Source organism: Thamnophis elegans, chromosome Z (genome assembly GCF_009769535.1).
Source record: "Thamnophis elegans isolate rThaEle1 chromosome Z, rThaEle1.pri, whole genome shotgun sequence".
NCBI classification, from domain to species: domain Eukaryota; kingdom Metazoa; phylum Chordata; class Lepidosauria; order Squamata; family Colubridae; genus Thamnophis; species Thamnophis elegans.
The window spans coordinates 20,832,872-20,857,508 of NC_045558.1; the positions used below are offsets into that span (position 1 = coordinate 20,832,872).

Genomic DNA, 24,637 nt, shown 5'->3' on the forward strand with positions numbered 1-24,637 from the left:
CAGGGAATAAATAATTGCAGCGTGAAAGGTTTTTTATCTTAAACAAATAGTCTAATGATTGTTTTTAAAAAGGTAAACATTTAGAACTAAATATCAATCAGTATCAACTGCATGTTAGCCCTTATTCTCATAGTAAGAAATATGTTTTAATATGTTGTACAAATATTCAAATACTTATTTGGTTCACATATTATGCAAAGCCATAATTTACCTTTACTAAATCTCAAGGGTTTGATGTGCACAATAAATTAAAGAATAAACCATGGTTTATAAATAACGTCACTGAATAAAACATTACTTTATAAAGAAACAATTTTGAATTCGTTTTTAAATCAGTAAAAGTATTTCAGCAAATTTGCATTAGAAAAAAAAGACCAATACAGAAAAAATAGATCTCTTTAAGGTAATTTATCTTTATCTTTTTCTTACCCTGTGCTAAGGTGAGTGGCCAATAAAATTTATAAGTAAATAAATACAATTTTGAACATAACTTGAGTTTTAGAAATTTGATTTTCCGTCCCTCTGGGGAGAATAACACATGCTATACTGTGATTTTCCCCCCCTGGAAAACGTATGGAAGTTTGATATTAAAAAAGCATCATTGATTTTATTAAAGAGGAAAAAATCTAACTGCTACATTTGATAATCAAATAGATTTCCTGAGAATAACTACTAATAGGTTATAATCACATATTGAATTTAGGACAGCTATATTTAATTGATTAATCAGGCAACAAACTAAAAAATGTGTTCCAGTTAATCAGGCAGCTTTTTAAAATGCACATTTTAAACACAAGAATTTATAAAAGGAAGGAAGGGTATTTTTAGATCATAGCTTACAAGGCATGTTGCTTCAACCATTTCCTATCATTTCATTTTCACTTACACATAACAAACACACACCTTCCCTGGGAGCTAAATGCTGATTAAAATTCGTATAATGAGAAGATTAAGATTTATTTAGACAAACGAAGAACTGGAAGTAAACCATTTACCTCTTTGCAGTGTTGAGTCCATAGCAATTCCTTCACACTCCATCAACTCCTCAAAGGACTGCCCTTTGACTCCTTGTTTCGCTGGCAGGATGTCAATGACCTTTTCTTCAGTACACTGACAAAGACTGTGGGCTAAGCAATTCCATGCTGTTTTTTCTTGGGAATGCATATTTCATCTCTTTGTTGTAGTCTTTATCAGGAAGAGGATGTGGGGGCTCTTCCTCAAAGGAGCTATGCTTTCTTACGCCATTCATTTCCCATTTTGCAAATTCCTTGGGCTCTGCTTCTTCATGGTCTCTCAACTGCTGATTGTTCTCTCTGATTTCTGCCACAGGCTGCCGCGATTCTGTTTTTGGGGTGATTTTTAATGACAAATCCATGCTTTCCACTGAAGGGTGGTACTTGAAATCAGGTTTACCGGTCATTGGATCTTCGTCTGCCTTCACGTGGAGTTCTTTATTAAATAATGGTGACAATGCAGATATCATGGTTGACACAGATGTTATAGTAGTTGGAGACAGAGGACTGAACTTCTCACTGTCACTTTGTACCTATGGGATGAGATATAGACTTGAAACTGGTTGTCTACAAGAAAAACTGTGTAATAACCAGCAATTATGCTAGCTATTCATTATTGTAACCTTTCAGATGCTGAGCTGGCAACATGATTGTACAGAAGCATAAGGAAACTAGTAAAAATGAAATAGATGAGAACAATTGTGTTTTCTGTTCCTCTTCTGCCATAATTCCACATTTTTCAAATCCTGCTTCTGAAACAGTTGCAATTCAAGATTCTCCATGGTTCACTTTTCATCAACTGAGAAGTATATTTATTTACAAACCTACTTTTCTTCACATCTTAACAAACCTACAATCATATAGGTTGGCTGATGATGTGGGAAATCAGAAACAGAAGTGGGAAATCTTGGACCTTTCCTAATGTTGGATTAGAATTTCTATTGCCCCAATTTCTGATTAGGACAGCTAAAGTCAAGCATTCATCTGTAAGGCCACAAGTTCTCTATCTGAGGATTAGAAAGAGAAACTGGGTTTCAGATTAAATATTTCATTCAGCAGAAAACTTGCTGGGTGACTTTCAGATGAAAGTTTTCCAATTAAGTCCTATATGACACTAAATCATCATCTGCTTGACTCCGTTCAGCTGAATTAATAAAGAACCGAATAGCACAAAATACGAACAAATGACATTTTGGTTTAGCATAATATATGAACTCATACAATCTAACTTTTAAAAGTTCTGGGAAATAAGCATGGGAAAAAGGAATTGGAGTGAACCTTGTATATAAGTTGGAGGAACAGTAAGATAAATATAATAGTTTAATTTGAAAAAAATACTTTGCACTGTATTCTAAGTATTTATGTACATGGTCAGGAAGCATTAGCTTTTATATTTTAATTCTACAATTAAACTACTGTACACATATGCTTAAGCTACTAGTGCTACCACTTTTAAATAAAATGTATAGAATGTACCAGGTTTTTAAAAATATTATTTGCTGCAGAACATGATTATATCCAGATTAGCTCAACACACCTATGTCTACATGGGTCAATTATACTTAACTTAATGTTAAAAGAAGATATTGCTACTTGTACGATTTTTCAACACTGAAAGCTAGTTTAGCAATATTGGTCACGTACAGATGAAAACAAGATAGATACAATTCTTGAATAGGCACTGGTCACTTATCCTAATAAAAATTGTTTTCAATTATTGGGTGTAACAACAGTGGCAGGAAACAACTTGCATATAAACCAAATCATCTAAACCCTGAAGATAACACAGTCCATGGTTACCCTATTTATAGGCAAGTTGGTTCCATGTAGCAGCTGGGCTTCTAAAGTTAAATTTCCAATATGGAAAAAAATCGTGGTGTACTTGTACCTAAACCAAGAGGGATTTATTTTTTACCTAGTAAACATGTTTAGAATTAGAGAACAAGTACACAGCTTTGGGAGTTCAGGGCTAGAATTGTGATTAGAACTTGAGATCTGCTTAGGACAGGGGTGTCCAAAGTTGGTCATTTTAAGATTTGTGGACTTCAACTGGGGAATTCTGGGAGTTGAAGTCCACAAGTCTTAAAGTGGCCAACTTTGAACACCCTGGCTTAGGATAATACATCACAGCACATTTTCCTGAATAAGACAGATTTTAACAGTTTCAGGTACTTCAAGAACTTACAGAATTTATGTGGGGCAGCCTTTGCATTTAGAAATTTAGAAAAGCTTAGGCAGAGCACAGCTATTAGGTACCGTTATAACTGTCTTATTAAAAACCATGTCACTTCAATGTTGTACTGTCTTCACCAGATTGAAAAATTATACATAATTTTGTACAGACAGCTACTTTGCATTATGAAAAAAATTTCTTTGGGTGTTTAAAGTCTGTCTCATGACAAGGGTCATCTCTACATGCTGAGACACTAATCACATAGCTTGATTAACAGCAGTAGAGCTGCTGTCGGATGAAGTGCTGGACCACATTTTTATGTGATTTTATGTGAAAGAGGACATTAGATTCCATGTGGAAGAAAACATTTGCATTTGTACCTGCTCAACTTCTCCAAGGGTGACAGGCTGAGTTTGATAACGAGCTTTTGATCTCCTTTCTCTGAGATCCCTCTTCTTTACAAAGACTGCCTTTGTTATCGGTTGAGACAATTTATTAAATAAGGCCATCTTTTCAGCCAAACTCAGGGTGGAAGAATCTGGTTCTCCAGACTGATCTTGCTCAGCAGCATCTTTGGCTTCCTTTATTTCTTCTCTGGTTGATGTTTTTTGATGGGCAGATGCTTGCAGCCTTAAAGGAAATCTCAGAATTAACATCCCTAACAGGTTTAATAGCACATGAAACATTTTAAAAAGATCAGGAAAGCTTCGAACAAGACCTAGGAAGAGTCAGGAGCAAAGTGTTGGCAACTTGGTTTTGTGTAGCTGGATATGCATTATCTTTTCTTAATCATGTATTCCACATTTATCTAAGGCCAGTGTTTTAAAACCCCAAAGAGTCACAACAATCTTATCTATGCAACGCACCAATTTACACTGTGTAGCTAAATATCGTAAATCAGAGGGTATATAATCTTGATGAAAGGCTCTTCTGCATTCTCAGCTATTAAATTCAACATTTCTTCTTTAAAACTCTCATTTTGATTCTTATTTGTTGTGAACTTAGCAAGACATTTGTTTCATTTTCATAGTAACATGCATAAAAGAATACCAAACTTGAACCACATTTTACTTTTGCTTCGCAGGAATCCATTTTTAGGGAGGGATATCCCTCCACCTTATCTAGCCTTCCACTCACTGCCTACAATTTAAGAAAAAATAGTGACTATGCTAAAACAATATCTATTCTGTTGTTACTGCTTATGCGGTCTTTCAAGCTTGTATCACCAACAAAAGGAAGTGGGGTAAACATTAATCTTTGTGCAGCATGCTCAATTCATGGGAGGGGCAGGAAGAACTGAGTCAGATGTTTCGTAAGATCTATAGTGAGCACCACATGCATGGGTTTCTACATGCAAAACAGGCAACAGTGACAGCAACACTGTTACATGGCAATTATTCCAAATTCTCTATGTTGGTCTAGGATATATGTATATGTTTTTGTGTGCACGGGCACATATGTAATATATAGAGAGACAGAGAGAATGAGTCAGGAAACTCTGGCAAGATTTCTCACACTTCAGGGAAAGTCAACAGAGTAGTAATGGGCATTAATTGAATGCATAATGCTTACGGCCTGAATCAGCTTAAACTTGTGAGATCAGTGTAATTAACTTTCTATAGCAATAGCAATAGCAGTTAGACTTATATACCCCTTCATAGGGCTTTCAGCCCTCTCTAAGCGGTTTACAGAGTCGGCATATTGCCCCCACAATCTGGGTCCTCATTTTACCCACCTCGGAAGGATGGAAGGCTGAGTCAACCCTGAGCCGGTGAGATTTGAACCGCCAAACTGCAGAACTAGCAATCAGCTGAAGTGGCTGCAGTACTGCACCCTAACCACTGCGCCACCTCGGCTCCAATATAAATATAATCCTATATTTTATTATTTTGATTAAACACAAAAGTTGAGCAGTCCTCAAGTATACTTTATTTATTATACCCAACTTTTTATACCTGGCAGAGTAAATTAAGAACTATATTCTCTTCCAGATGTTTAATCTCGCTAACCTCCTGCTTGGATTCATCAATCCCATTTTCCATTTTCACCTAAGCTATTAAGTTCAAACACATTCTCCCAATAAATATACGAAGACATTGGGAAGCAGTCAAGAGTCATGGAAGGATGAGCCACGATGGTCTATGTTGTGGGTAAAAATATTTGTTAATCTATCAATTCATCTTCGCAATTTAAAAATGACCATCTGGCAAAGTCAGCTACAGTCAACAGAAACAGAAATCCCAATAAAGTCACTGGGTTTCAGAAAAATTCTGAATTGTTTTCTTCCACCATATTTTAATCTTTCGGTTCTGTCCCTTTCAGTTTCTTTCACAAGTATTAAACAGCTGAAGGGCAACCCAAACAAGAAGAGGAATTTATGCTTACACCTATAGATGGTGCAATTGTTCATCCTTCCATTAATCTTTCTAACTGTTAAGGGACTGGAGACAGAAAGTAAAGGTCCTATGAGTATATCTGACTTTCTCCATGCATTTCCCCCCCTTTTATATTTGAGAATAAGACCTTCCCCCTAAAAAAGAAAAAAAATCAGATACTGTGCCTAATCGAAAAGCTCTTGAATCAAGCGTGCAACAAGCAAAAATGTTTGACTGCTTTTGCAGTAGACAAAGAAAGGTTTTTTATAAGAAAGGCAACCATTCTTTAAAGGTCTTCAAATCATCCAGTACGCTTGCTTTTACAGATGCACTTGCTAGCAATGAAGCTCGCGTACCCTGTTACACATGCAAGTTGCGTCTCTCAGTACCTGGTAGGATGTACAGTGCTCTTAACTATAGTGGGATTAGGTATTCTTGCCACTACAGTGTGGGTATTCACAGTACATGAGGCAGGGGTAGGTTCACTTTAAAAAAAAATAGCCAAGAGGAAGAAAAAATTCACAAGGAAAGAGAAAAGAACAGCATTAAGGAAAGCATATAGTTTTCACTGTGCAAGATGATATACAGTAGCTTTTCCGGAGTTGAATAAAGTTCAATAAATGTTTTTAAAACTGCATTTTGAAGGCCAAGTTATCTGTTGACAGGAATGTTTCCCAAAAAGTTTAACTGATTTTTATATGGTCTTCAAGAGCAGAGAGATTTGAAGGACAGTCGCAGGATTTTAAACATACAGAATATGAATACATTATTAGGAGGGTACATGCATTTAGAAGGCTTCTACGATTCTGGTCGATTATGAAATTTCACTGGCAGAGTTTTTCAAGGAAGTTATATATTTGATTTCACTTCATTCATAACTCCAAAAATATCAAGTATATCCTAGTATCACCTGTGATTTATTAATTCGTGTATACATGTACTTTGTCCTGATTTAAATCACTGACTTCAAAAAAAATGATAGTTGTTCTCCTTTAAGCTACCACAATTTTCTAAAAATTGTTACTCCTCTGCTAGAACCCCTTCAAAATTACCTAGCTGAAAATACTTCATGAATGGAAGTAAAACTGTCTAATTAAGAAGCCAAGCAAATATTTTAGGTAACATATTTCTAGGACTTACGTGGTAGCAATGACCACTTCTTCCGGTGTAACAGGTTGTGTCCGTGATCTATCTTGCATCCGTCTTAATCTTCTCTCCACAGCAGAATTTCTTGAACGTGGTTTTGGAACACTTTTATCGTCAAATGATTTTCCATTTCCTGGAATGAATATATTACCAGCTTAAAAAGAGGTCCTGGGTCTTGGATCAATACATTTATGGAGAAGAAATCTCTAGTGCATTATGAGAGTTTACACCCATGAGTGTCAAACTCGCCATGTCACATTGCCATAACATTTATCCTATTCACAGAGCTGGGGTGGGCATGGCCTATGCGTGACACATCTGGTCTGCGGGCCGCCAGTTTGACGCACCTTCCTTAAACTGAAGTAATGAAAAATTTACATCTTTTGAGAAAAAATAAGATACTTACTCTGAAAAGCAATCTTTTTGCAGCAACGCTCAGTTTAGCTCTTTCATCTAATTTCTCTTCATCTATAGAAAAATGATGTATTAGGCTCTAGAGCAGACAATCTAAATTGATTCTCCACAACACATACTTATAATAGAGTCCCTGAGTTTCAATAGGTAAGCCCCATCCATAGATAAGCCCCATCATTTGTCATCAGTCTGTGACAAAGATTTATTAGTAATAAATAGCAATCACAAGAAACACCATCCATTTGGTTCCTTGACGAATGAATGGCATTGATACCGGTTGAAACCCCACAGATTCTACAGAATGTATGGAGTCATGGAGATGACCATTAAGAAGGCAACTAGAAGCTGTTAGGATGATCTGTGTTAAGTTCAGGCAGGGGAAAAATACTGAAAAAGGTTCAGACTGTTTCTCCTAAATTCTCAGACTACAAAACGGAAAACATGGGCACTCTTGCAATATTCTTTTATTATAACCTATTCCAGCAGAGTTCTACTCTTCCTATAGAGAATCAGTGTCTTCATCTGGGTTTATCTTGTAGGGCTTACAGAGAGGCCATGAACATCTAAGCATATCTGGCAACCTCTGCCTATAAGTTGGAACACCATCCTAAAGTCTTCTCCAGCTATTTCAGGAAGAAAGACACTGTGGGGCTGATAAACAGGTAATGCTTCAACACAATCTATTTTCTGCCCTATACCTCTATCTTCCAACCGATCTTTAAATTTTATTGAAGTTTATTACCAGATGTCCCCAGAGGCAAAGCATTTAAAACTGCAGCAGTCAGGATGTTTTCACGTTACCTTTTGTTATTAATTCCAAAAATTGATAGCATCTAGGGAAGCCTGCATTTGCAGCAGGTTTGCACACGTTGAGACCAGATGTGACCTTTAGAGTTGCTGTTTGATTTATTCATTAGCCCTTAGACACTGACCTCTCTGATGATATCCTTTACTTTAGTTCCAAAAATTGTCTTATCACACCAACAAAGAAACAAGACCTGGCCCGCCTGATTTGCTCTTGAAAGTTAAAAGAAGAATGTATTTCTTGATGGCTATAGCATAAAAGCACTGTCTCCTACATAGTCCTCTAATGTCAACATTTCCCACTCTGAAAATTAACATCCCTAACAGGTTTAATAGCACATGAAACATTTTAAAAAGACCAGGAAAGCTTCGAACAAGACCTAGGAAGAGTCAGAAGCAAAGTGTCTTCTTTTTCTTTGCTTTCAGAACAGGTGTTTTTGAAATATACATTTACTCTGGACTTCTCAACTGGAAGGTTGACACGTTGAGATCCAGGATGAGCTCCTGTTGTTTCCCCAGCTCCTGTCCATCTAGCAATTTGAAAGCATGCAAATGCAAGTAAATAAATTGGTACCATTTCGGTGGTAAGGTAATAGGGTTCTGTGTACCTCAGCATAGTCATGCTGGCCACATGACCACTGAAGTGCCTTCGGACAACGCTGGTTCCCTTGGATAAGAAACGGAGATGAGCACCGGCTACTAGAATCGGTCATGACTGGACAAGGGAAATCTTTACCTTTTACCTATTTGACCAGAACGTCACTAGCTACTCACAAGGTGTTGAATATATATCTTTATGTTTCATTATATCTTATGTGGTACTGGAGGGGTGAATCCCCATTCACGCACTTTAACATCCATATGAAGGCAAGAGGATGTTTGTGTAATGTTCAGATTAATTTCTATCCAGCAACCTGCCAGTTAATCTCTATATTCAGATGAGGTTAGGAAAACATTTCACTCAGTCCACCTAGCAAAGAAATATAGCCTGATGTTTATATATTAAATATCAGCAAACATTAAGAAGTGAAGATAGCAATTTGCAGGAGGTAGATACTATATCTAATACAGTTTAGAGTGTGGTTATCATTATTATGTTGGTCTATCCAACTTTATCTTTTATCTGAAATGGTTTAGGGTCTCCTGAGCAGGATGTTGGACTGGAAACCTCCAAGATCCCTTCCATTATTCCTGTTCTGCTCTATCCTATTATTTATTCTCTTAGTATTTTCAGATTTTTCTATTCTATCTCATCACCCCAACAATAGAAAGATGCTGTCAATGTCTTCTCCAGATGACTGAAGGCTATGACAGTCTGAGAGTAAGAGAACTTGCTGAAGATGAACCCCAAAAAGACAGAAATGAGAACAGCCAGTTCTCTTACACTCCAAACTGTACACTACCTGAAGTTTACCTTCAGCCAGTTCTCTTACACCGAGACTGCCATAGTCTCCAGCCACCTGGAGAACACATTGGCAACATCTTTCTATTGTTGTGGTGATAAGATAAAGTTGGATAGATCAACACAATAATGATATCATACTCCAAACCTCTGGATGTCTTCTCTGTGTTAGATACACCAACACTATCCTGCAAAATTACACTAGGATATAAATGCAATAAGCAAAAATACAAACGGTCAAGAAAAAATCTTACCTTCAGGAGATGGCATTTCTGGACTGAAAGTGGACCTGTGGAAATTTCACAAAGGAAAAAGATAAATCAATGATCTTTCTTTTTACAAAGGAAAAAGATAAGCCACTTGAAATCAAGGAAGAGAGAAACCACAAATAAGACAGTGTTTCAGTTTGCAATAATCTTTTGATTGCAAATAACCTGAAAGCAGGATCGCAAGCAATTCCAGCCAGATGTAAGTTGCATGAAGGAGAATGAAATCAGGTAATTCATTACATAAATAATAAAAATAAACACTTTAAAATGCTCCCCCAATGACTACATCTAGCACCGATTTCAGTTTTTTTTTTTAAAATGCTAAAACATTATAGATAGATTGAATCTATTGCAGGGATAAGCTACTTATTCACCTTAGAATGCATGCTGAACTTTAAAGACAACCTGTTTCCTGTACCTAATAGGGAATAGAATGTAGTTATGTACATGTGTGTCTGCATATATATATCAATGTATAATAAAACCACTCCCTCCAAATCAGCCCTTTCCACTGCATTATTAGTCTGGCTGAATAATATTTAACTTTAACTTAAAAACAAAAACAAAAGAAATCCTAAAAGACCTTGAAGAGTCTCGTTTATTTTACTAATATAAAGTGCAATATATGGACTATTATTCAGTGATCTCAGCTTTACAAATGCCCTACCGATCTGTTTCCTTTCGCTCTGCTGAAGTTATGGTGAGGTCCTAAATCTCTCAGAGTCTTTCTATTTCCTCAGGAGAACAATACCGGCCTTGGCTTTCGTGACCTTTTTTCGCTTTGAGCAGTGCCGGCAAATCAGTACCTGAGGTTTGCATCTCACACTGAGACTCGCTTTTTAACATGGCAGAAAGTGGAGAGAGAGGGAACACAAAAAGAATTGGGATGAACAGGAGAAAAGAAGAATGAGAAAAGAGAAAGATGAAGGTCAAAATGTAAGCATCCCATCAAATCAGTCCATTATTGCTCGCTCTGCATGCTTCCAGAAAAAAAAAACCATGCACAGGAAAAAGTACAAAGTCATTCCATTCCAGCCACCCAACATCAGAACTTGCACTAAGCAAGCAGAAGCATGTATGAAGAAGAAGATGGAGGCCAACATTGTGTCAAACATACTAGATGGAAATTACACTGGGTATTTGAGGTGCTGCAGAATGCAACTGATGTTGAGTTTTGAGTGCCGTTTATGCCAAGGACGTGCAAGTGTTCACATCAGTTAAATAGTAGCAGTAGTAATAACAATAATAACCAGAAAATGTCACCTACAGTTCAGGTTTCTTCTTGGCATTAGCAGTTTCCAAAAAGGCATTACGGAGTTGGGCCACGGAAACTTTTGTATCAACCACAGTAACCTCACCATTGGGGATATTTCCTTCAGTGCTTTGAAACTGCATGATGTTCTTTGAAACATGTTCTTTACTCCTGAAAACTTCTAGTTTAGGAGATACAGTGTGATCCGATAGGGAGCGCATAAGGAACTTGGGTTTCGCAGTAATCTCTTCCTGGGGCTGTACACTCCCTCTAGCACTTCGAAGGTACATAATCTTTTCGGTTTTCTCAACATTCTCATGAATCTTCATCTTAGGTTCAGGCATCCACTCCTTAAAGCTCTTTAGATCCTTCGCAACTTTCAAAGACTTTAGCTTCACAATTGAATCTTTCTTAAATCCATCTTCTCCACGGTAGGCCTCTCTACTCTTCATTTGCCTCTGCATCTCTGAAGCTCGAACTGCTTGTCTTTCCTTCTCAGCCTCCAATCCGGAATAATCAAGCTTGAGTGATCCATAATTCTGAATCAAGTGACATTTCTCATTGTCCATCCTAGCATCTGGTGGGAATCTAGTTACGAAGCTGGCACTGGCCTGTATGGGAATCCTGTTAGTAGTATTCCTTTTTGGTTCTTCGGGTGCCACCAATTGAGCTGAATTAGCAATTTCAGCAGCCTGAACATAGCCATGTGCTGGTTGGCAGGCTAAATCAAATGGCTTACTGGCAACTCTATGGAAAGCAGATGTTTCTGACTGAAGAGGCACAACATTAACAGGTAGTGGGAGAATTTTTCTTTGAGACATAGTGTCTGTGAGAAGTTCAAGGCTTCCACGAGAATTCTGCTCTTTCACCAGTTTCTCTCTAACTTTTACTCTTTAAGAAAGAAAAATGGATTAAAAAGTGGTTCAGCTGTAACTAAGAAAAGGAGAAAGAAAGAAAAAAACATGCACCAACTTTGGGAAGAGACAGTAACATTAAAGTATTAGATATTGTTAAAACAGGAATTCGCAGAGAATCTTTCCATGAACTACTTGTTGCCAATTTCACCCCACTCGTGTCATGATTCTGGTCACTGATATCAGTATAGCTACTTCAATTTTTATTTTCATGCACTAAACAATGTGTTTTAAACTTTTATGATCTACAATGTTAATTTGGTAGGGTGGATATGGAGCGCAATATGGCCAAATTAAGAACAGTTAAATGTGTAGTCTAGCTCCCAAATAATAAGTAGGCCTTTATTCTCAAATGTGTTGAACATGCCCTTTTCTAATGTTCGCAGAACCGTGAATATACATGGATTTTGACAGCTTGTCATATGCACTCTTATCAAATGGCTGTTGTGGGAAATATACCCAAACACAGAACACTTTTTTACTAGGAGGCAGGCTGGTAAAAATGTTTCCTGTAAAGTTTTGAAACATCCCAGAATTTCCCTTTCCCATTTCATCTTACTGCCTTTTTTTTCTCTTAGCAGGTTCTTTCTAATGAAGCCATCAACCACCATTTCTGACACATAATTTCTTGGGAAACCTAGCCGTCACATCAATGCTTTGAAGCATTGTCGTAAACATACTTGTCAACTTCCCATATATTTATTATTTTAACTAAAAGAATATAAAGTAGAATGTTCTGGAAAAGGAATCTGGTGAACATACAGAGTTGTTGGCAGGCAATTTAGCACTGAATTGGAACTTAATTGATTTCCTGATAACAATGACTCTAAAATTATGGACAACATATGTCTAATTAGAGCTAATTGTTTCAAATATAAACAATGCCAAATTTCTGAACAGAGATGAAAGAGAACCTTCAATTTTGATATGCACACAGAACTATTATATTTTCAATATACATAAACGTGTTATTTGTGAAAGATGTTAGGCAAAATAGACAATAATTCTGAAACAGAAAAAAAGGTGCTGAACACTGTATATTATACTGGATATGTATTCAAAAATTCTATTATCAAAATTGAAACCCAGATGCTTGCAACTGGGAATGTCAGTTCAGCTGGAACTGTCCTATTCCCAATCTTGTGTCCTTTTTGGGAGAAGGGATGCCTGCAAATTTTCTTTGACCCTGTACACTACCTGGACAACTCTCTGCAGTTTTTTGGCAATAGGATTTTGATCTTATTTGCCATTTCTTTTCTTGTAGAGCTAAAAGTGACTAGTCCACGGAGATCTATTTGGTTTTCTATATCAGTCGGACTAGAGCTCACAAACTCTTATACCAAACTGGCTCTCTTAAATCTTGTGCTACTAAAAAACGTAGCTTGTGATTCTGGAAGTAATATATCAATATTGTGATTAAGAGTCACTGAAATTTTAAAACATATTTATTGAAATTGTTAAATGCTTATTAAAGCTAGCTACTTGCAATAGCAATAGCAATAGCAGTAGACTTATATACCGCTTCATAGGGCTTTCAGCCCTCTCTAAGCGGTTTACAGAGAGTCAGCATATTGCCCCCAACAATCTGGGTCCTCATTTTACCCACCTCGGAAGGATGGAAGGCTGAGTCAACCCTGAGCCAGTGAGATTGAACCGCTGAACTGCTGATCTAGCAGTAGCCTGCAGTGCTGCATTTAACCACTGCGCCACCTCGGCTCTCTTGCCAGCATTTGTTAGTCAATGAAGGCTCCTTCACGCTTATATATGAAAATAACTCATATATAAGCATGAAGATTCCATGATTATAAAGAAAGCTATTGAATTAAATACTATGGGAAACAACCCAGTATGGGAAACATTTCTGCATTTAGTACTTGAAACATTTCACAGGCTGTTATTCTGTAGTGTTACTGAATGCAAGGCAACGGAGTAAATTAATGACATAAAACTGTGAAAAAAGGCTTAAATGTAGCCAGTTCCACTTTCTCTGTAGCTACGGAACAATTTCTATTAACAAATCATCAATTAATTGTGAGTGACCAGGATTTCCTAAGGGAACACTGTGCACCAAAAATGGTCCATTAACTAGAGACAGTGATTTATAATTCCATGCCATCAATAAATATTAATGACCTTTGTTAAAATGATCATGGGTGAAAGAAAAAAGGGAAAATATTGCAGTCCAATTATTATTTACACCACACAGCTACATGGCAGAATACCTGGAGGGCCAGTTGATAAGTGAAGTTGTGTCCCCATCTGAATCTTTCTGAAGAAACCAATCGGATTTTTTTTCCCTGTACTACTACAGAAAATAGAACTTCAGAAAATGTTCAGATACTATTCAAAACATGTACACTCAACTCCTTTATTGACCCTAGTTAACCATATGCTATATGTGAACATAACTAGAGATCCCTCTATAAAAATTACTTCTACTGGCACAAGTCCATAATATAGAAAGATTCACAAAGAAATATTTTTTCTAAATATTTAATCTTAATAAGAAATATTGTTTAATCTGAATAAGAAATACTGAAGAAATAAGGCAATACTTAATACTAAATTAACAAATGATACCTTGACTTAAAGTGGGAATGGAATTCTAAATATCAAGACATAAGAAAATTTAAAACTTAAGCATTTCCTTATATCTCTATATTATTAGTTAGACTGAATCCTTTATTAGAAAATATATTTATTTTTTAACATATATTTTATTTAAGAAGCATAATTTTCAAAGCTTTAAATACCCTGGACCTGAAAAGCATTAATGCCAGAATATTCTTCACTTCCCCACATACCTAAATTATAACAAGGAAATATATACATTTATATGAGATTTTAATCTCATACATATACATTTTATTTATGATTTAAGTACATATCTGTAAGATTGACCCATTTGTCATTTCTTGCTTGAAAGCAAACAGCGATATGTTAAAAAAAAGGCTTGACACTGAAACAAAATTATATCTTTTAATAACAATTTCCACACTCAATTATTTATTAATAAGATTAATAGAATAGATGTTTTGGGCCAGTTTCTCTTAGCAACTATTTTTTTCTTGGCTGGCATTGGTAAAAGTAAGCAATACTTGTGCAATGATCAGGATACAAAAATGAAAATGAAATTTGGGGTGCGTCACGTATCACGTATCAGCACCACTTTATATCATATATGTCTTTTAGGAATTGTCAAAGATGCAACATGCATACCAATGCAGACATTGCACAGTCTCTTCTTCAAATACAGACATTGCCCAGCCTTACTAAGTTTTATTAACTTTTAAAGCCATCTGGAAGCTACACTTTTTCCAATTACAAAACTGGCAAAATGCTAATGCTGAAACAAGAGATTGTAGAGATAACAAAAAGAGGAAACAGAGTGCATAATTCCCAGTGTGGTTGTCTTAGCCCAGATCTTCTTTGTGGATAAGTAATTTGATTCAACTATTTCCAAATGTGGTGCATTCCAGATGTATTTGACGTATTCCCAGGTATTTAGCCCTGGGAATTATGAGACTTGTAGTCAAAGTATATAAAAAGGACCATATTGGGAAAAATCTGCTTTAGACAAACTTTTACACTGAAGAGAATCAAACACAGGGCAAAAAGACTGGGGAAATTGCAATTAGGAATGATTTCTTCAGATACAAAATACTACCCAGACTAAGGGCAATTTTATAAAACAGAAGTGAATTTATGGAAGGCATCGCTGAAAAAGGCAGTAGTAACTGTTGTATTAAGCATTAGTATTAGTATAAAGTATTACGGCATAGTATCAAGTCACAACTTTTGTTTTTCCATAAATGAACAAGTCATTTGTATAAAGATCTATCAATCTAATCTATAAAATCCAAAGTCAAAGTACATTCTTTTCCACATCAAGCATGAAATTCAGAAGCTGTTTCCATGTGGAAACAAAAGTACTAATGTTCTCTTCTTTAATCAGAGTACTATTTTACTGCAACAGAGAGAGTGGAAGTCAATGCTTCTTTTTCTTTCCTTTCTCCTACCCTTCCTCACTTCTCTTTCTCCTTTCCTTTCCTTCCTTAATGTTCCTCTATTTACCTTTATACCATATTTTTAAGAATATAAGATGCACCTTTTTTCCTCAAAAAAGAGGCTGAAAATCTGGGTGCGTCTTATACACTGAATACAGCATTTTTGCCTCCCGAAACCCCGCCCCTTCACCAAAATGGCCATGCATAGTTTGTAGCAAGTCTTTAGAGAGCTTCTGGGGGCTGGGGAGGGCAGAAATTAGCAGAAAATGGGCCCATTTTGCTTGTTTTTTGCCCCCCACCCACCCGCAGGGCTATTCATGCCTTTTTTTTTAAAAAAAAGGGCCCATTTTCACAAAAATGGGCTGTTTTGGAGGTTTGCAGATGTGCAAAAACTTTTTTTTATTTGCCTCTTCAAAACCTTGGTGTGTCTTATACACAGGTGCATCTTATACTCTGAAAATACCATATTTTGTATTTTATAATGATGATTTAATTAAAATGTTTGAAAAAAAGAAAATGATAGTGACTGTCATCTGTATAAATAAAAATCTATGATTATAGCCTTACTTTCTTGGTTGGTTCATTGGTTCAGAATTTCATTGGTTAGAATTCATTGGTTTAGAATTTTTTAATAAATTGAATGGAAGAAGCATATCTAAAATAATTGTCAGTTTTAAGAACTAGCACTTTTGCTTTATCGCTGAAAGTGTAATAAAAGTGATGATAAAGTTGTTTGAACATACTCTACAGAATTTATATTAGGTAATCATAAAGTAATAAAAAGATAATGTGAATCAAAACCACATATATGGAGAAGGAATGTTATAACAGCGGTGCTTCCCAACTGATGGTTTATATAGGAAACAACGCTTGAATCAACATGAAGATTGTGATAAATTCCAAGCTTATTCCAAAAGTTTTGTTTTACTGATGTAGTGTTGAAACTTTTCTCCAATTTTAATTCCTAGGAGGTTTATTTAGAAGGAATATGTATTTGGAAGTGTATTTGCAATGATTCTGGGGGCTCAGAACTGTCTAATATAGTTTATACAATCAGGATTGATCAAAACTGGGTAAGTTCAGATGTAGGCTGAGCCCATTTAGCATACATCTCTTTCCTGGCCTGACAGCAGCATGGGACTCGACTAATTGTTTTCCCGAACCAATCTTGTACCTTTTGCTTTCTAACTCTTAAATCCTGGCCTATTAGCTGGAAACCCTTTGCCTGACCTTGATTTTGTCTGTTGCTCTACTTTATGAAATGTCGTCATTGATACAGAACTTCGTATGTCCTAAATGTTTGATATGGCCATAAATATACAGGTAGTAAGGTGACATGACTGGTTGCTTAGTAACAATTTGAAACTTCATGGACCCCAAAAAGGGCATTTATGAACTGGATTTGATAATCCAATAATTGCCCTCCTGCGGTCCTATGATTGCATTTTGAGTGCTTGTCAATCAGCTTGCATTTATGGCCGTTTGCAATATCCCGTAGTCATGGGACTGGTGTTTACTTCTAGTTTCTGGTTAAAAAAAACCACACCAGTCACTGCAGACAATGGATTCGTTTAACATATGTGGCATTCAATTAATGACTACAGAAAAAAATGTTGTAAAATCAGGCATAACTACAATATGACTTGCTTAACAAGTGGAATTACTTACAGTCATAATTCAGGACTCAGTTAAGTCAAGGACAACCTGTATCTTCACTACTAGTTCTACTATAAGTTGCTTTAATAAATCTGAGCACTATTCAATTATTTTAATCTCCTGTAATAGGATTCAATATAGATTACTCTCTCACCTCAAAACAAAACACTTAAGTACACTTTTGCAAATGGTTGATAATGAAACATGCATTTTCCATGTATAATATATGACACAGGGAGGAAAAATAGACCCTTCAGATATTCTTAAGCAATAACTTCCAGTGAAATGTCCTTATTGTTTGGGACTATTTACTGTTATTGTTATATTTGAAGTGTTAATTTGATTTTTTTTTCAAATTTCTTTTCATTCTCAACAAGGCTTTAAAAAAAAAAACATGAGATGATCTCTATAAACCTTTCATTGCAAAACCCAAAGTTGGGCTTGCTGTTATTTATGCTTTATTCACTCTCTTAATAGAAGTACAAACAAGTATGCATTCATATTTTTCTGCTTCTTCAGTGGATTTTCAAGCATTCTCTGCTAATGCTCCATTCAGGGAGCTTTTCAATCATGAAAGATTTTCTCTATATCATTGCTTCAACTTCTTTTTTCAAAACTCATTTTAGAAGCATTCCTCCTTCCTTTTTTTCTACATTATTAGTAATGTAAATCAAATATGATTTCTAAGTATTATTTATACCTCTAATATTAAATCTGATGCATTTCTATAAATATGCCTCTTACGAACAACCCTTTGCCCCTCTCTTCTTCTCATCAGCATTTCCTTTATTATCATCATTTTTCTCTATAGATCAAACATGAGCTACTGTAAAGACTTTGGATAGGATCATATAAATCAAATCAGCTCAGTAAAAATGGCAGTAATAGCAGACTTACCCTAATTTGGGGTCGTTCAGGGAAGGACTTTGTGATGTTCCTGGCTTTGGTGTGGAAAAAGAAACACTCTGAGTTTGCTTTGGTGAACTTGGTACTTCATTTATGGAAGAGTCATAACCCAGAAGTGAGAAACCTGTGGAATTCTCTGATGCAGAGGGTATATTGTATTTGAGCAAGCCAGTTTCAGGGACTATTGGTTCACTGCCTTCATTCAAATGGAGTTTTTCTCTTTCCGGAGAACTCTCTTTGTCATCATGCTCAAGAAACTCCTTTGACTCAGAAGCAGCATTCCTCAGTTCCTTATTCTCAACCTTAATGAACTGTGATCTCTACCTTCATCCTCTTTTTTCCCACCTTTCAATACTTTCTTCTCAGACACATCTTGGTCTTTCTTTGTCCTTGTGTATTTGGATGAATATTCTGAATCCACATCGGAATCTATGGAGACGCCATATTTTTCAGCCAGTTGCCGACGTCTTTCTGCCTTGTACCTAGCTATCCTCTCAGCTTTGGACTCAAGTCCTTGGGGATCCATGACTAAAGGATTGTAGAAGGGTTTTTGTTTTTCCTGCTGTGGATTCTACTTGATGCCTGGATCTAGGCTGATTTTCTAACAGAGGATCTGAAAATTCCTTTTCATTTGATCTTCCTACAACAACACAAAAGAATCAGATGTATCAGCATAAAGCGTATGCTGGACTTTAAAGAATCTAAGTAACGATCTGAATTTAAAGCATTGCTATTTACCACAGCTACAGTTGAAAACATAGGCAAGGCAGCTTTCTTGAAACTACAGTCTTTCAAATACCTGACCTTGCTGGCTGAAATTCTAGGAATTTTAGTTGCAACACATCTGGGGAAATGCTTAACAGAATTGGGATACAAGCCTTTTGCTTCTCCGCCAATTGCTTTTGAGATAGGAAACTCCTCAGATCTTGCTTAAAGATGTTATGGACCTTTTTAGATTCTTTCCTTCTCTGCCTCAGGTTGAAAAACATCACTGGATTTTTCATTGTAATCACGTTTTTAAAGACATTTTATGTCTGTAGCGTCAGGAATTCTCTGATTTCTACTGCATTCAGAATCAAACGTGTTTACAAATATATTTAAAAATCTCTTAAGTATTTAAGGTTAGAAAACAGCTTTTTCTAAATATGACCTGTATTTTTTTTATAAAAAAAATAGCACATAACCACAGCCTTGCAATCCTACACTTTTAATGCTTTATTTTCTTCTGATATTCAGGCTAATCTTGATGCTGATGGAAACAGATTTTTCTAGGTCCTTATAAAGTCATCTATTTCTCTGAACTGTGTGATAGAACATACCGTGAGGTGGAGCTAGAAGTACCGTATTTTCACGACCAAAAGCCGCACCGGATTATAAGCCGCAGTATCAATTAACGTTAATTTTTCAACTTTTTCCACATATAAAGCGCACCGGGTTATAAGCCGCACGTTTCCCGATGCTTCTGGACATCTGTTGCAGTCGCGAGGAGGAGCGGAGAACAGCGCGAAGGTTCTTGGCGCTCCAGGAAGCCCCGAAAGCACTTGGGAGAGGCGCACGGCTTGGTTTCTCCTCCCTGGACGTCGCAGCAGCAGCAGCCCCAACTCACTGATCTCAGTGTTTTTCGCATCGGGGTGTGCTGCAAGAGCATGCCCCGATGCGAAAAACACAGAGTTCGGTGCGCTTGGGGCTGCTGTTGCGACGTCCAGGGAGGAGAAACCAAGCCGTGCGCCTCCCCCAGCTGCTTTCGGGGCTTTCTGGAGCGCCAAGAACCTTCGCGCTGTTCTCCGCACTCTCCTCGGCTCCTCACAACTGCAATAGATGTCCAGAAGCGGCAGGGGCTATCGAGCTGGAAATCCAATCCCCATTAGCCCCAAAAGCCGCTTCTGGACATCTATTGCAGTCGTGAGGAGCGGAGAACAGCGCGAAGGTTCTTGGCGCTCCAGGAAGCCCCGAAAGCAGCTGGGAGATCTTTTTCCACATATAAAGCGCACCGGGTTATAAGCCGCACTGCCGGTTTTGGATCAAATTTTAGGATTTTCAGTGCGGCTTATAGTCGTGAAAATACGGTAATAAGCATTTACAACATGCCACTAAAGAAAAATAAGGAATATTTGCTTTGATCCTCTTTTGACTTGTAGTTTCATGAACTATCTACAGGTATCTTCAATTTAAGACCGATCATTTAATAACTCTTAGAAATTGTTGCCTATAAAAGACTTCCGACCATCATTAAAACATTGCACTACATCTCTGTGATCACATTTCAGGGCCATGTGACCACAACTTGCAACTTTTTTGACAGTTTCCAACGTACTTGGAAACCGAGGTGGCGCAGTGGTTAAATGCAGCACTGCAGGCTACTGCTAGATCAGCAGTTCAGCGGTTCAAATCTCACCGGCTCAGGGTTGACTCAGCCTTCCATCCTTCCGAGGTGGGTAAAATGAGAACCCAGATTGTTGGGGGCAATATGCTGACTCTCTGTAAACCGCTTAGAGAGGGCTGAAAGCCCTATGAAGCGGTATATAAGTCTACTGCTATTGCTATTGCTACTTTGCTCTTTGATGGCAAAAACCGTCTATTTGGGAGAAAAGATTTCACTTAACAACCATGTGGTTCTCTTAATGATTGCATGGTTCAGACTTATACTCATGTGATTTGTTTAATGACCACCATTGAAAAATAGGGCCTGGGCATGTCTGTTACTCAACTTATAATCAAAACAACTTACAACCAAAATTCTAGTCATAATTGTGGTCGTAAGTTTAGAACAATTAATCAGTTAGAACAATTAATCAGTAGAACAACTTGCCTCCAGAAGTTGTGAATGCTCCAACACTGGAAGTCTGTAAGATGATGCTGGATAGTCATTTGTCTGAGGTGGTGTAGGATTACCTACCTAGGGATGGACTAGAAGACCTCCAAGGTCCCTTCCAACTTACTATTTTGTAGTAATTGTAATTGTATTTAGAACCACTTGTAATTACTATTGTAATTGTAATTAGAACCACTTGTATCTACGCTAGAGAGCTGACAAACCCTTTGGAAACAGTTTGGGAGTACCAGTGAATGCAGCGAGAAGAAACAGAACCAGCCAAATATTATCTCTACTCTTCTAATAGAAGTTTCTGCCAGATCTGATATGGCAGGCATGTCTGAATTTAACCGATGATAAAATATCTTTAAAAACCCCTTCTCTGATATTCTTTATAAGGTAAAAGCAGTTACATTCATAACACCCTAGCTAATGACAGCTTCTAGGAACTCAAACTTAGGACAGCACTTGGGCAACATGAATATATATCACAAATGTATTCCTTACCAAAATGAGGACTATATGGATCAGTCGCACGCGTGTATCTTGGTGTATCCTCTTCTAACAAACGATGGGTGACCAATCCAGGGCAATTTTGCAAAAGGACGGGCTGAACATCATTCTCAATTCCTTCTAAACGCCTAGCTATCCTCTCTTTCCTGTAAAAGAAAAAATAAAAATAAGAGAGTGTAATATAAATGTCACCTAGGGAAAAGGAAGTTGCTTATATTTCGCTTAACATAAAGATGGAGAAATACCTTTTCATTTCCAAAATATCCTGCCTGTTTGGTTCAAAGAGTTTTCTTAATTCAGAAACTAAAAAATAAATAAAAAATAAACATTAGAAATTTGAAACAATATAGTTGTAAAAAGAAATGCTTGTGTTTTCATAAAACAATTGTTAATAAATGAAATGAGATAGTGATCACCTACCAATTATTTGCTAAGTTTATCTTTCTTGCTTTCCATAGGTTATATATAATGCAAATGTTTGCAAGCCACTAACTCTATCAGAATAATATTAATAGTCAGTGTTTCTCAACCTTATGATGCGTGGGCTTCAACCTTCCAAATCTCTTAAACAGAGAAGCTGGCTGTCTACACATCTTAAAATTTACAGAGTTTAAAAAAGGCTGCTCTAACTTATACCTAAAATGTTCCATAATGATATTTAGTCATATACCAATGTTGGTGTATGAAAGCAAAATGTTTTACAACATATTTTTTAAAATCTGTTTGTTGGAATTGCCTTAGTTCCATAGCAGATATCCACAAAAGATTTTTAGAATAGCACATCACACCTCTGCTCTGTAAGGTTTTCCCCCCAGGCTAATTCAAGATGCTGGTTTTGACCTTTAAAGTCCTTCATGGGAAGGGGGTCAGATTATCTGAGGTACGGTAATTCCTGATTATATCAACCCGCTCCATTAGATCTGATAGAGAGGACATGCTAAGGATTTCCTCTGAGAGCGACCTACATTTGATGGGACTAGGAAAGGGACTTCACTACCATAGGGCCTGTCTGTGGAACATTGTTCGCTTTGAACATAAGTAAGCTCTGTTCTTGTTAAATTTGGGAAGTTCTCCAAGACATGGTTATGTAGCCAGGTTAGGGGGTTCCAGGGAACCAGAAACATTTTAAGGCGGTTCTCTCGTTATGAGTAACAGGTGATGGTTATACTTGTGGTTTGTGGTCTGTAATTTTAATGATTTTAATGATTTTTATTTTTTTTAAAAATGATTGCCTATATTTTTATAACTTTTTATATTATGATTGCTTAAATTGTACACTACTCAGAGTTGGATGGCTATATCAGTGTGATTAAATAAATAAATATTACTACACTGGCAATATAAGCAATGGTAATACTGTATATACTCGAGTATAAGCCTAGTTTTTCAGCCCACTTTTTGGGCTGAAAAAAGCCGCCTCGGCTTATACTCGAGTCAGTGAAAAATTTGCCCGAAATGGAGGAGAAAAAGGGGCGGGGCCATGCCGCTGGGTGACACTCGTGAATGGCCCAGTGCCCCTGTGAGTTTCCCCTCCCTCTGTGTCAGTTTGCCGCGCAGCGCGCACCGCACCATCCCCCCTCCTCACGTTCTAATGTAATGCAGGGCTGTCTTACGATTCCCCTTCCTCCCCCTCCTGCCACTCTGCAACGATGTCCCACCTCCTCCTTGTTATGGCAAGCAGCCACATAGCGATGTCCCACCTCCTCTGGTACAGTGATCCAATGATAGGAATCACTGTGTTGTGTGTCATAGGAGGCGGGACATCGCTCCCGCGGCTGCACGGGACATCATCATCACAGCGGGACGTCAGCATCATGAGGTGAGTGAAGTATTTCATTGAATGCACCGCTAGTTTACTGTTTTTCTTTGAAATAAATATTCAAAAACATTATTGGTATCTATTTTTATTTTTGAAATTTACCGGTAGCTGCTGCATTTCCCACCCTAGGCTTATACTCGAGTCAATAACTTTTCCAGTTTTTTGTGGTAAAATTAGGTGCCTCGGCTTATATTCGGGTCGGCCTATACTCGAGTATATACGGTAATATTATCAAAATGACGCATGGTCAGAGGAGTCTATCATTTTGTATCTTCAAATCAGCCTTGACTTTTGACGACTCCCTGGACAAGTCTCTACAGTCTTCTTGTCAACATTTTAGGGACTGATTTTTTCATTGCCTTTGACCTCCTAGGGCTGATAGAATGTATCTGGTCAAAAATCATCCAACTAGCTTTCACATTTAGGGTAGAACTAAAACTTATAGTCTCTTCATTCTAGCCTTTAATACAAAACTGGATCTTATGATCAGAGCATACATTTTTTTTTTAATGTGCTATCCGTGGAACCATACTGAAACTTCAGAAATAATGTGAAGTATGTTTTTTTTTACCTTCTAACTTACATGGACTTTCCTTCTTTATATGATCTAATGTCTGAAAGTCATTGATCCATACTCAGGAATGAGTCACTGAAGAACACTGAAGATGCAGTAACGCAAAGTTTGCACTGAGTACTGTACTACAGGCAAATACGATGCAATTTTGTAGGCCAAAATAAAAGCAATGGCCTTAAGAATAGTTCCCAAAACTTTTCTGAGCAAGACTTGAGACAAAAATAGCACACACTAATCTATCTAGGGCTACACATTTTCCATGCTTTAAATTCCAGAGAGGTCGTATCAATTACCTAGTTTAGATCCTATCTACGTAGAGAATTATTAATATATTTTAATTATATTGTCAATACAAGTTAGTACATAGACTTTTGCAATAAGTAAGTAAAAATCACATCAGCTTACATATAAAGATATACAGAAGATCTTATAAATTCCTGGAAGACACATTAAATGGTGTTTTTTCTGTACATTCTGCATGTGTATGACACTAGTGCAAGTCACCTATTTATTCTTTTCACAATTCTACTAATGGTAAGTAATTTCATACAGATATGCTGAATAAAGTTTAGCTCAGGGTTTCTGAAC

The 24,637-nt window shown here is 36.9% G+C and overlaps 1 protein-coding gene across 1 annotated transcript in view; it reads right to left on the reverse strand.

The window, feature by feature from the left end:
* SVIL (supervillin) overlaps positions 1 to 24,637 on the reverse strand; it is a 118,991-nt gene that overhangs the window by 49,689 nt on the left and 44,665 nt on the right. Inside the window, 14 exon segments of the mRNA XM_032235499.1 lie at positions 996 to 1,108; positions 1,110 to 1,546; positions 3,567 to 3,816; positions 6,702 to 6,840; positions 7,110 to 7,175; positions 9,582 to 9,616; positions 10,264 to 10,431; positions 10,864 to 11,739; positions 13,985 to 14,064; positions 18,319 to 18,638; positions 18,641 to 18,879; positions 18,881 to 18,971; positions 21,651 to 21,802; positions 21,902 to 21,959. Coding sequence (XP_032091390.1) covers positions 996 to 1,108; positions 1,110 to 1,546; positions 3,567 to 3,816; positions 6,702 to 6,840; positions 7,110 to 7,175; positions 9,582 to 9,616; positions 10,264 to 10,431; positions 10,864 to 11,739; positions 13,985 to 14,064; positions 18,319 to 18,638; positions 18,641 to 18,879; positions 18,881 to 18,971; positions 21,651 to 21,802; positions 21,902 to 21,959 — 3,024 coding nt within the window.